General features: G+C 43.4%; 1 protein-coding gene across 2 annotated transcripts in view; it reads right to left on the bottom strand.

Annotated features, from left to right (window-relative positions):
• Positions 1–235: 235 nt before the first annotated feature.
• dhx15 (DEAH (Asp-Glu-Ala-His) box helicase 15) overlaps positions 236–12,749 on the bottom strand; it is a 68,823-nt gene continuing 56,309 nt past the window's right edge. For both annotated transcript variants that reach the window (XM_080741285.1, XM_080741284.1), the window contains exons 10-14: positions 12,093–12,284; positions 7,430–7,552; positions 4,497–4,687; positions 1,590–1,759; positions 236–1,149 (exon numbers count right to left, since the gene is read on the bottom strand). In XM_080741285.1, the coding sequence (XP_080597411.1) occupies positions 1,032–1,149; positions 1,590–1,759; positions 4,497–4,687; positions 7,430–7,552; positions 12,093–12,284 (794 nt within the window). In that variant the 3' untranslated portion in view covers positions 236–1,031. The remainder of the gene's footprint in view (positions 1,150–1,589; positions 1,760–4,496; positions 4,688–7,429; positions 7,553–12,092; positions 12,285–12,749) is intronic.

Genomic DNA, 12,749 nt, shown 5'->3' with positions numbered 1-12,749 from the left:
CTACAAAATGTGCTTAGTCCCATCCCCTTTTAACAACCAGGATTTAGTTTGTTTAACTTGAGGACATGATCTCACTGTGAGATGAACGTGTGCAAGGGCCGGGGGATGTCAATATTACAGACATACTGTAACTGTAATCATAATTCTAAACCCTAGAAAGAATACGCATTTGTTTATTACAAAGTCAGTTTAATGTAATTTCAATGGTTGACAGGAAATCTGACCAATGCCCACATCTCAAAATGCATACAAAACCATTAACATCCAATCACACTCAAGAGCCCCTCCTGCTTGGACTTCAAGCAATTGTAAGCATAACAGATGTGAATTCACTGACGTGATGGCAAGGTTTATTACAGATATTTGCTCTTCAAATTAGCATATTAACATTTTCACAAGAGGAATGTTGATATCTACATGAATGGTCATGCTTTACACAGACATGGTGAGCAATCAAGTTCCTGATGGCATCCTTCTCAACGTGCCCCCCCCCCAACACACACACACACACACACACACACACACACACACACACACACACACACACACACACACACACACACACACACACACACACACACACACACACACACACACACACACACACACACACACACACACACACACACACACACACACACACACAAAATCTCACATGAAGACATGGCCCTTAATAGTAACGGGAGACAGATTTCATCAGTCGTTATGAAAATAATGCAATACAGAGTGAGACAAAAATATAATTCAAAAATGAAAAAATAAATCAAAGAGTGTTCAGATGAAGAGTTCAGATTCAACTTTTGTACAGAGAATGACGATGCTGTTGCCCTATACCAGTGGATTCTAGGGACTCTGTGGGTTCCTTTAGGGGGGTCTAAATTGACCCATACAAGTCTGTAACTCTGAGCGTGTACAAATGGAACCCAATGAACCCCCAACGGGTTCATTTGATTCCATTTGTACACTGTCAGAGTTAAGGGGAGACCTTGAAATTCGAAAGTTTGAGAAACACTGCCCTATACACTTGTTTTTTAGTACTGAGAGTATTCCTTGGTTGAGAATTTTGCGATGATGCGTTCCAGCTGTCTCTTTGCCTCGCACTGGGGGAAGTTTCCCATTTCATAGTACTGCGGAGCGACTTTCACCAGCCTGAGAAAGGAGGCAAGCAATCATTAGACTTAAAGGTGTGTGTATGTGTTTATTAACTACCACAGGCCCACCACATCTAACATACTGTATTAACACACAAACACAGAAAACAAACATACCGGTAGGTGAATGTGCACAAGCAGCAAATTCCGATCGAGTGATCGGAGAGATCGGGTGATCAGGGTGATTATAATCTGATAAGCATTTTTTATTTAGTTTTCGTCCAATGCTGCACCAAGTGGAAAAAAAAGCTACCGGTATATCCATGTTAGATAGAATGGATACTGTAGTTTAAAATTTAAAAAATAAATCAGGAAAAATCTATCGGCAGGTACTCAAAATGATCAGAATCTGATCGGGAGCAAAAAAATAAAAAAAACGTGATCGGGACATCCCTACAGCAAATCCATGAATAATATTTAATTTGACAAAGAACTTACCACTCTGGTTTGATGTCCGTGCAGGTACGGATGTAGTTCTTGGTGGTGAGCACAAACTCATTGTAGAGGACCCATTCTGGCTTGTGGTCCAGAACTGTGGAGGGGTGGAGTTGCACCACCTGGTTGTCCTTCACCGTCAGGTAGTGTCCCGTACGCTCTAGATGGGCTATCTGCTCACAGCATGAGAGATGGAGATGAAAGGCAAACTATGATTAGGTGTAATCAGGGGTGTCGACCAAATTCTGGGCCCTGGGTACAAGGATTCACTCACATGTTGTGCTTTAACTATTGAAAAATAGCAGTATACAAGCTCACAGCGTGGCTGCGAGCTTGTAGATCTTCTACTTTTGAAAAATCGTGACAATTTGTGCAAGTCTTTGAATATATTTAAAACCCCTAGTGGGCCGTAGTAACTCAGTCCCACTTTTCCCCCCTTGTGACGCCCCTGCAAATGGCATATGGGTGGCACAAAGGAAAGACCATGATGTCACCAAAGTCTGTGGGGTGCACCTTGCAATCATTAGATTTTGAGATATCTTGTGTCTTGGCTTGAGGGTGGTGCTAATCAAAATGCTTAAGAGTTCATCCTCCGGGGAGCATTAATGAACCTAGCAGGTTTTGGATCTTAAGATATTATGCATGAAGGAATGGGGTCATGGGAAAAGTGCACAGCAAGTTCCATATCCAGACAATACCTTTTCTAGAGATCGCATTTAGGACCAAACATACAACAATTCACCACACCTCAGTTTAATGTAAGTACGGTAATGTTAAACAGAGTTAGAAAAAGTAATGTTAAATACTGTGGAGTTATAAAAAGATCACAGCACAATTCCCTGTTTACATTCCTAGTGTCCTGTGTATAAGCACAAGGCTTGAGATGTCCCACAATCTTTGTTGCTATCACCCACAATCCCACTTCAAACCGAGGAGTGCCATGTTGGTTTGCTCTGTCGTTGCTCTATTCTGTCCAGGAGTCCCAGGGGTCAATTGAGTGTGGTTGATTGTTGAATGTCAACAGCAACAACCATTATCATGTTTTAACTGATGTACACAATGAAATAACTGCAAGTAACCATAACCTACTGTACAAGTATAGGTCAGGGGTTATAGCAATTCTTATTGATTGCCCATAGGCGTATGTGGTAAAAACGCTATTCCCCCTGTATTCTTTGAGTCCCGCTGGCGGCAACACGCAACTTGCGTCATCGGGGGCAATTTCTCAAAATTATCAAAATTAGTTTTAATTGTTATTGTGACTTGTGATTTTGATTTCATGCTAGACTTGTTCATGTCTAATCCAGAAATGTCCAACTACAATATTATGGATGAATTAATAAAAGGCTACCATCAAGGTGGATTCCACATCCACTTCCAGTTTAGACTGGGGTGCCTAGCCTTTGTCATAGATCACTTTAACAACCTTGCAGTAGGTATTCTAATTCTGTCTAATTAAGTTGACCCAACACAACCACTAATGGTGCAGAGCCAAGAGACTACTTTCTAGAAACCAAGACATAAAACTTGTTCTCAACTGGCCATTGAGAGGTGCGATTTTTCCTCTGTGTCTTTGCAGAACATTGCTTAAGCGGACAGGGGCTGTTGTGATTAACCAGGGCAATCAGTCTCAATAAAGACCTTTCCAAACAAAGATGCGAGGCTCAAACGCCCCGAAAGCTCGAACATGAGCTGCAAATTTGTCACCAAGATAAAGGTTAATGTTGACAAATATTTAAATATTAATGCCGTAATTCAAGTTGTCAGGTTGCTTGTTTCAGGTGCGCCAAGAAAATGGGTTCTCACAAAATGCCATTTATTTCCCTGAGTGGGTAGCAAATTGACTTGATTTCTTCCTATGTTTAAATGCAACCAACTGTGCACGTGTGTTTGTGTGCGTATGTGTGTGAGCCCACACATTAGAGGGGGCCATCCGTTACAATGAACATCTCGCTGTGACTTTTTAGCGGGTGCAAATACTTTGCACACATTAAGAAACATAAATTCACCACATTATCCTAATAAGATCCTTTTGTGAAATGGATGGAGTTAAACCAGGACAAATACTTAAAACGGGTGAGCGTGACAAACGTACAACAGTGTAGTTGGATATTAAACGCATTTCTTCTCCATATACCAAGATAATAAGATATAGATTGCCAACGTGCATCTAGCGATCTACCGCATATATCAATACAGTAACAGGGGGATAAACCTGAAATAGACAATGAAAAAAAGTTTAATTATAATCAGGTCCAACTCTTTACTAGAGACATCATATAGGAAATATGATTATGTGCATCACGCCCGAGGAGCACTTTGTCCCACATACATTTCTCAAACGTTACATGACTTGGAATGATCAATCTCACTTCCATTTCTTTATCCGCCTCCCCATAGCTGTATGTGAACACTGTACTGTAGCTAGAAATATGTGCTTTGGTGAGCAAAACGCCTTCACTTAGGTGCTAATGCAGGGGTCTTCAACGTTTTCAGGCCAAGGACCCCTTAGTTGAGAGATGAAGCAGGGACCCCCACAACCATATAGATTAATCGTTTGACAGCACAATCATCAGTGTATTTTGGATTCATGTCAATTTGTGTTTTCAGATATTTATTTAAGCACTTGAACCATTTGTCAATACTTAATAAACTTGATCTTTCACTCTGTACCTGGTCTGCTCTTTTTCCCCTTCTACACCAAACCTCTTTGCTGAAAATAGCTGCTATTTTTGGCTAAAGTTATCAGAATATGGACACTGGGGTTCAAGTGCATGCATATACAAAAAGGAGAAAAAGGTTTCTATCACGCAAAGACTTGGGAGGACCCCCTGTAGTAACTCTGAGGACCCCCTAGGGATCCCGGACCCCCCCGTCGAAGACCCCTGTGCTACTGTAACTCCCACTGACCTGCATGAAGAAGCCAGTGACCAGTGCTCGGCGGATGTTGATGTAATAGTCTCGGCTGTTGAACTCTGTGCTGCGGCGCGGCAGGCTGAAGCGGTCCATGATCCTGGACAGCTGGCTGCGCACGTTGTCCGCCGACATCAGCGACCGGTAGTTGACAAAGTTGTCGTAGCACCACTGAGTCGACTCGTGGTCTGTGTGAGACGAGGAGGACGGAATTGGGTTCATTCAGATGAAGTGTGTGAGTGTGCTCAGTTATAAAAAAAAAAATCAAACCTCGGTTCGAAGTGGAGCGGTGAATTTGAGCAGCTGTACCCTATGTGAGTGAGTGAGTGAGTGTAAACTGTGCCTGTGAGTGAGTGGTGAGTGTGCCTGGCCTGCACAAAACAGCGCCCCTCCTTTAACTAGTGTGTTGTGTGTGGCCACTCAAGGTATTGCCCAGGCTACGGACACGGCCAGCCAGCCAGCCAGCCACCCAGCCAGCCACCCAGCCAGCCACCCAGCCACATACCCACGGATATACCTGTTCATTGGGAGCGCTTTCACCGCTCCAAAAAAAAACTACGGTCAGCACTCTGCACACAATCGGCTGAGGGCATAAGTGTAGTCCCTGATCCTCTATGTGCTGTTTTTTTGGTAAAAGAAGATACAGAATATATCGTCGCTGTCGGGTGGAAACCTTGTATCTCCAAGTCCCAAATGTGTGTGTTCTTTCGCAAAGTAAAGCCCTGCTTCATCATACAAGGCCGTCGCACAAAAGTAGTGAAAACAGCAGATCTACAAGCACATGCCGCCTCGCGGTGCGAGGCGTTGTGTGCTTGTAGATCGGCTGTTTTCACTAGTTTAAATCATTTTTAAAATGAAAAATGCATAATGAAAAGGTTTTGGACATACAAGGTTTTCACCCGACAACGACAATGTTTGTTTCATGTTGTCTGGGTAACTTTTGGAACCATGTTTCTGCTCTTACAGTATGTCTCAGCTTAATGTCACATTTAGAGTAGAATTGTCAAACATTATTTTGGGTCTCAGTACAACACCTAGAGACAGATATTGTATCAATTTGATTTTAACAATAGCCAAACTGTCCATCTTTAAAATGTGGAAAAGGTAAAAGGATCACCAAAGGTTCTGTACAGCAGATAGGGTGTCTGTCTTTCATTCCGAATTGAAGGCAAGAATCAAAATGGATCTCTTGGTGGATGAGGCTAGAGGTAATGAAGCCTGGGCAGATCTATTGTGGCTGTTGGATGTACTGTATATTACCCATCTCCATGTACTGTATATATTATCTGATGTGAAGTTTTTTATGTATCCTTTTTATATGGTGTTTTGTAATGTGGATTTCTTAATTAATAAATAATTTAAAAAAAAAGTTTAGTCCCATGTTTTCAGAAGGTGACATAAAGGCTTCCTGTTCCAGTTCATTTGACCATAGCGTTGCTCAATTGACTTGGCAGCAGGTTTGGACCAGAAACACATGACACCTCCTCCGTTGCTGAGCCAATCGGCTGCTGCTATGGGAAACAGTACTGGAACAGGGAAAGGGTATGCCACCTCAGGGGTGGGCGATATGGAAAAATACCATATCACGATATTTTTCCAAGCTGTATCACGATACACAATCTTATTGCGATTCTTTTTCATGTTAAGTCTAAATTGATCCTTACAAGTATGTAACTCTGACAGTATACAAATGAAACCAAATGGACCCGTAATTGTATACTGTCAGAGTAAAGGCCCTTTTCCACTGGCAGCGATAACGATGACGATAACGATTTAAAAAAGTGGGTTTTCAATTGAAGTGGATCGGCAGCATCCACTCAACACCAATACAGACAACGATAGCAGACAACTACATCGTTAGGATCAACAACGATGTGGTTAAGATCACAGTGATATGGAACTGGGTCTCTGACAAACAGCTCGAGGGCTGTTAATTGGCGCCTCTTCACATTGATGTCCGATAACTTTATCGGACATCAATGTGAAGGCATAATTATCGCTGTGATATTTTATGGCTATCGTCATCGTTATCGCTGCCGGTGGGAAAGGGCCTTTAAGGAGGAGACTTTATTTTAAAGTTTGAGAACAACTGATTTAGACAAAAATGCAGGTTTAAATGCATTCTGCAATGAATCTCTGTATTAATTCATCAGGATTTTTTATAAGGCTTCCTCATTGTATCACGATATACAGTATACGATATCTCTGAAAAGGCATATCGTGGAGACATTGTATCATTTCAACGATATTTATCACCATATCGCCCACCCCTATGCCACCTTGTGAAACCGGGACTACAGTTATGCACTGAGCCTGTTGTAAGTACATGCCCGTCCTGACAGAAGCCACTACATTTACAGCTGAACTTACTATATAATATCAGCTACGTTTCATCCACAACTAGGGATGGGACGATAATCGTTATTATCGTTTACTGTGATAAAAGAAAACTCACAATAATCGTATCATGGAGAATTGGAGATTCAAGTTTATTGTGAAATACTCCTCCGTCGTGCACTGAGATACAGTAAATTCACCTTTTATTTGCCGAGCTGCATATCTGGTGCCATTTAAACCCTCTATAATTGGTAAAAGACCTGGAAATAACGTACTTGATACAGTCTTTTTTTCCCCCGCTCTCTAACAAATCTCTTTGCCAAAAAATAGACGATCTATAAGCTCACAACGCGTCGCAACGCCACGCGTTGTGAGCTTCTAGATCGGCTATTTTTTGGCAAATGTTCCGCCCCAGGTTAACGGATGTGGGGGATATTTGGATTATCGTGGTAATATCGTAAATCGCTAATTTCTTTGGTCACATCAATCGTGACATGACATTTTCATCTGGTCCCATCCCTATCCACAACCACTTCCTGTGGCACACTAAGGGTTTTTCATCATTACGGGAGGGGAGGGGGGGGTCCACGTACTTTGTTTGAAGGCGTGGTAGACGTTGAGCAGCGTCAGGTGGTCCCCGTCGATGTGGGCGAAGCGCATCTTGGACTCGTCGGCCGCCTTCTTAGCCTCCGTGGGCCGGACAAAGCACTGTGGGACTAAACAAGGTTGGTATGGGCCCCAACACAGCCGCCCATAGGGATGAGTTAAGCAATTCCCACAGAGAGGAACAAGGCCTCAGGGTTCAGACTGAGGCACAGAGTACACACGCCACAAGGCACTTTGTATGGCCAAGGGTGCATGTTGGAAGAGGGATGAATGATGGAGGGCGGCCCGAGAGGAGAGGAGAGGGACGGAACACATGGGGCTAGATCTCTGCGTTCATTGGGTAGTATCTAATGCCCCCTTTCCACTGCAGCTTTAGCACCACACAATAGGGCATTCACCGAATATTCGAGTATCAAAGTCACTATTTGACGCTGTTCACCGAAGTCGAATATATATATATATTTTTTTGTCAATGCCCCTGGTGGATGAATTTGTTAATGCTCTATACCAGGGGTTCTCAAATCGTTTTAGGCTGTGACACCCAAAATAAACATATTTGAACTGGGGACATCCACCCTGACAAGCACTTGGAATTGTAGGTATTACATTTAATGTGACTCGGTTCCACAGATAAATATTGTGAAAATAGCCAATCTACATGCTCGCAACGCCTCGCAACGCGAGGCGTTGTGAGCATGTAGATCGGCTATTTTCACAATGTTCGCCTCTTGCTTACTTAATATTTGACAGTTTGGACAGTCCTGTCGAATATTCGAATACTTTGAGGTCGAATAATTCGAATACTAAAAATCACTACTTGTGAATGCCCTACCACACAACATGACACTACACCACACCGCACCGCATAAATATCTTAATTTTCCATTACACAAAAGTACCCTTATCGGTAAGCTACAAATTGACACTTTAAACTGTGATTATAATACAATATAAATTTATATTACAACTCTCCAAATTATAATACACTCTAATGGATTATAACTGTGATTAGGATACACTATAAATTATAATAATGTATTACTATGATAATTATAATACACTTTCTAAAACGGCTAGTTCCATTCCTTGATTCTGATTGGCTGGTTGCCGTGGTATATGAGACTATAACCCACACCTTGAATCAGTTTACATCAAAGCCAGGTGCGTTATTTCTTTCCACTGTGCAGTGAGGCTGAACTAGAGAAGCGAGCGTTTGATTTTCTCTCAAATCCTGCCGTGCGGGCGTTTCTAAGCACCGCCCGCATGCATAGGACAGTGACTGAATGGCTCCGGGCGGGGCTTGTAGGCAACAAGCGCCCTCTATTCTCCAGGCACATACTCGGCTGTTTAGTTTAGGTTGCTATGCTAGCGTTTTTGATGTGATGTTCACCCCCAAAGCAGCTAAATCTGGATGAAATTAAACATGTGTATGGATCGAATATGGTTCTTAACATGAGACTGATCTAACACATTAAGTGTTGTTTCCCAATTTTTGGCAAAAAGAATGACGTGACTTCATAAACACACACTGGCTTCCGTAGTTCCGTTCCTGGCTGTAAACAAGGAAATGTCTCTTCCTGGTGGCGGAGAAGTGTACTTTTCTCTTTAAATAATGGAATGCTATGATTTTCATGTTGCAAATATATAGTTTTAGAAAAGCAATAAGCCACGCGAGGCTTGTGGTTACCGGGGTATACACCGGCTGAAAGGGTCGGAAACACTCAGGGTCGGCTCACCCTGACATTATAAAGTGTTTGGCTCAGACCTACTCTTGATTGGATACTTTTTAGTGCCACGTTTAGTACCACTTTCACACCACTCTACCCAGGTGCTTGTAGTGGAAAATCTGGCAAGAGTGGGCGGTGTGGAGTGGTGTGGTGTTGGGCCATGTCAGTGGAAATAGGGCTGAAGTTCACTGGTTATACAGTACAGCAGTACTACAGCACTGTTTCCCAAACACTGGGTCGGCACCCATTTGTGGGTCGCGGACACATTTTTATGGGTCCCTTCATTTTTTGTTTCCTACATTTTGTTTTTAATTATTATATAAAGAAAAAAAAATCGTTAATAAATAAAGAAAAAATCGAGGAAATTCCATAAATTAGAAAACAAATGTCTAAGAAGTAGTGAAAATAGACGATCTACAAGCTCACAACGTGTCGCGAAGTGAGCTTGTAGATCTATTTTCACTAGTTTGGTTCCCTGGCAAACTTCTAGTCCAGGGGTCTTCAACGTGTTCAGGTCAGGGACCCCTTAGCTGAGAGAGAGATGAAGCAGGGACCCCCACTACATATTGTATAAAAGTGTGTCATGTTCATAGATTAGACAGCTTTGACTTAATTGACAGTCATCATGTTGGAGTAATGTGTATTTTCAGACTTTTAACCACTTGAACAGTCAAATACTTAGTCTGCTCTTCCTTTCCCTCTACAAACTTCCTTGCCAAAACTAGCCGATCTACAAGCTTACAGCGCCTCGCAGTGCGAGGCGTTGTAAGCTTGTAGATCTGCTAGTTTTGGCAAATGTTCCACTCAGAATGCTGGGGTTCAAATGGTTAATGTAAAAAACATGATCCTATTAGACAAAGATTTGGTTAGTTGTAGTAGTAACTCTGAGGACCCCCTGGGGTCCCGGGCCCCCTGTTGAAGACCCCTGGTCTAGTCTCTCCTTTGGGTCTCGAGCTAAAAAGTTTGGGAACCACTGCAGTAGAGGGTAGCACGGGTCTTTCAGGACCCGATTACCCGAGACCCGAACCGAGAACCGAGCCGTTTCGGGTCTAAAATATTGTCCCTCGGGGCAGGGTAGGGTAGGGTCTAATCGCCACGGGTCCTGGGTAGGGTAGGGTCTAATTGCCTCATGTCCGTTCGGGGCATTCCGAAATAATGCATTTACCCGTAAGGATCAAAGAGGACCCGAGCTTTAAAATATTGTGTGTTTACCCTTCAAATTTAAAATATATATTGTTTTTAATGAGACATGCATTGTAAGTATGCTCCCAAATCCATATTATCATCTGTTCTTGCATATTGAATCGATTACCCGAGACCCGAACCGAGAACCGAGCCAGTTCGGGTCTAAAATATTGACTTGTCCCTCGGGTCAGGGTAGGGTAGGGTCTAATTGTCACGGGTCCGTTCGGGTATCGGATCTCATATTCCCAATAATAGGCGGGTCCATTCGGGTCTGGGTACATTTCTCACGGGTCCATTTAGGTTCGGGTAGGTACAATTGGACCCGTGCTACCCTCTACACTGCAGTACAGTATATATGGTCACCTGCTATAGTAAACCTGCAAGTCCCTTCTGTCCACCGTCTATCAGCTGTGATGCAAGAGTGCTGGCAAAGTAGTACAGCAAGAAATGCTGCCATCTTAGTTCGCTAACGCTCTGATGAGTCATCATCACAATTATTAGTGCTGAGGATTTCATGCTACATTATGCAATATTTTAAAGCCGAAACACAAGTGTTTCGTCAAGCTAAATCACGCGAGGGACTGAAAACGTATAACATCGGCTCATCTCTTCTGATCTAAAATGCTGTAGATTTACATCCATCAGTGGAACCAAGTAGTAGAGTAGAACCAAAACAACGTACATTCGGTAGATTGTGAAAACTCTCGGGTGCAGCTTTAACAACAAAACTTTAATGCACACGGTTTCTCTTTTGTTTCTGAGAGCTGCGAAATGCACTGGCATTGCATGGCAAAGGTAAAACTGTGGATTCAACTGTGGATTCAAAAGACCCCATCGTTCCTGTCCCACAACTTGACTCTGACCAGCCCCATGTCAAAACATCCTAAGGATTGTGGCTTTAACGGTTATTTATCGAGCCTCGTGCTCGGGCTGCCGTGGCTGCCTGGGACATGCTTGGTTGTGCGTCTGCTGCTGACTCGGTAATGAACTCAGCAGAAAACCCCTCGCTTCCTGACACACCTGTTCTAAGAGCACGCCATGTCCAAAACAGCTAGTTAAGTCCATTTTCCTCTGTTTTCTTTTTTTCACAGAGCTCGCCTCGCTTACTCCACTTCACGTGTGTCAGATTCATCTCAACGAGCAGCATTCTGCTTTGGCAAGGCTAAAGTGCAATTACTGCCGCGGCACATTGGTGCTGTTCACACTATACCTATTCATTTGCTGCGGACACGCACTTTTTGTCCCCGCCTGACAAATATTAACCGACACCATCCCCAGGTCCACACTCCTCTTGCTAGGCTGCATCAAGTTGAGTTCAGGTTCCCATTAGCCTCTGACCAGGCTGAAATTCTAATTTCTGTGGTGTGACTTGCTTAAAAAGGCTGAGGCCTGTTTAAATGACAGTTCAATATGGGCCAACAGCAATTCAACATTTTAGCATATGGAAGTTATTTTAGCAATACGGCAGTACACTACCCTTGACTATACGTTAGGCATGCATGAGTCCTCATTTTCGCACCAGTTCAATATGTTTGTGACCCATGTTTAAGACATTGGCAGTCAACCGCAGACAAAAACAACATCATGACACAGCATCCATACGGTACAAGGATATCTACAGAAAAGGACCTTTCGGACACATTCAGCCATTTCTCAGCGAAGGCTTTATGAGCACAGCAAATCAGACATTTCTGTGAAGCTCAAACACCTGCCACGGTGGGCCTGTCCCGAGCATTACCTGACAACATGGCGGTGATGGAGAGAATCTCGTTGGAGCAGTTGAACTCACAGCTGGCGATCACCATCTTGGCTAGCTGGGGGTCCAGGGGAAACTCTGCCATCATGGAGCCCAGCTCTGTCAGGTCACCGTCATCGTTGAGGGCTGCCAAATAGTTGAGCAGCTCCAGTGCCCGCATCAGGGTCTCTGGGGCTGGAGTAAAACAAATTATAAAAAATTCTCTATAAATTCAGCAAATCTCTCCATGTCTGCATTTCCTCTGCATACGTTGAGAACTGTTCATCCCAACAACCTGACACTTGGCAGGTGTATTGCTGAGGACCTAAGGAAGTGCAGTGTCTAGTGTGAAGTCGAATGGATGAGCAGTTCTCCAACTAGCTCGCTCCCAATGGGCAGGCGTTATCTCACGAACCGCTCATCCGATCCACTTCACACTTGGCGGGTGTATTTTGCGGAGGACTCGAGGAAGTGCAGCGTCAAGTGTGAAGTCAATCGGATGAGCTAACGGGCAAGGCACGACTAAGCATGCAAAAAAATAATAAATTATTGCAAAAGCACACTGGGAGGCCAAGTTGTGTTGGGACAGGTCAAGAACACAAAAACCTGAGGTGAATCAAAGTAATGGGAGGCTCTGTGTGTGTGTGTGTGTGTGTGTGT

This window comes from Nannobrachium achirus, assembly GCF_963921795.1.
Source record: "Nannobrachium achirus genome assembly, chromosome: 14".
Taxonomy (NCBI): domain Eukaryota; kingdom Metazoa; phylum Chordata; class Actinopteri; order Myctophiformes; family Myctophidae; genus Nannobrachium; species Nannobrachium achirus.
This window is presented reverse-complemented; position numbering and strand designations above follow the sequence as displayed.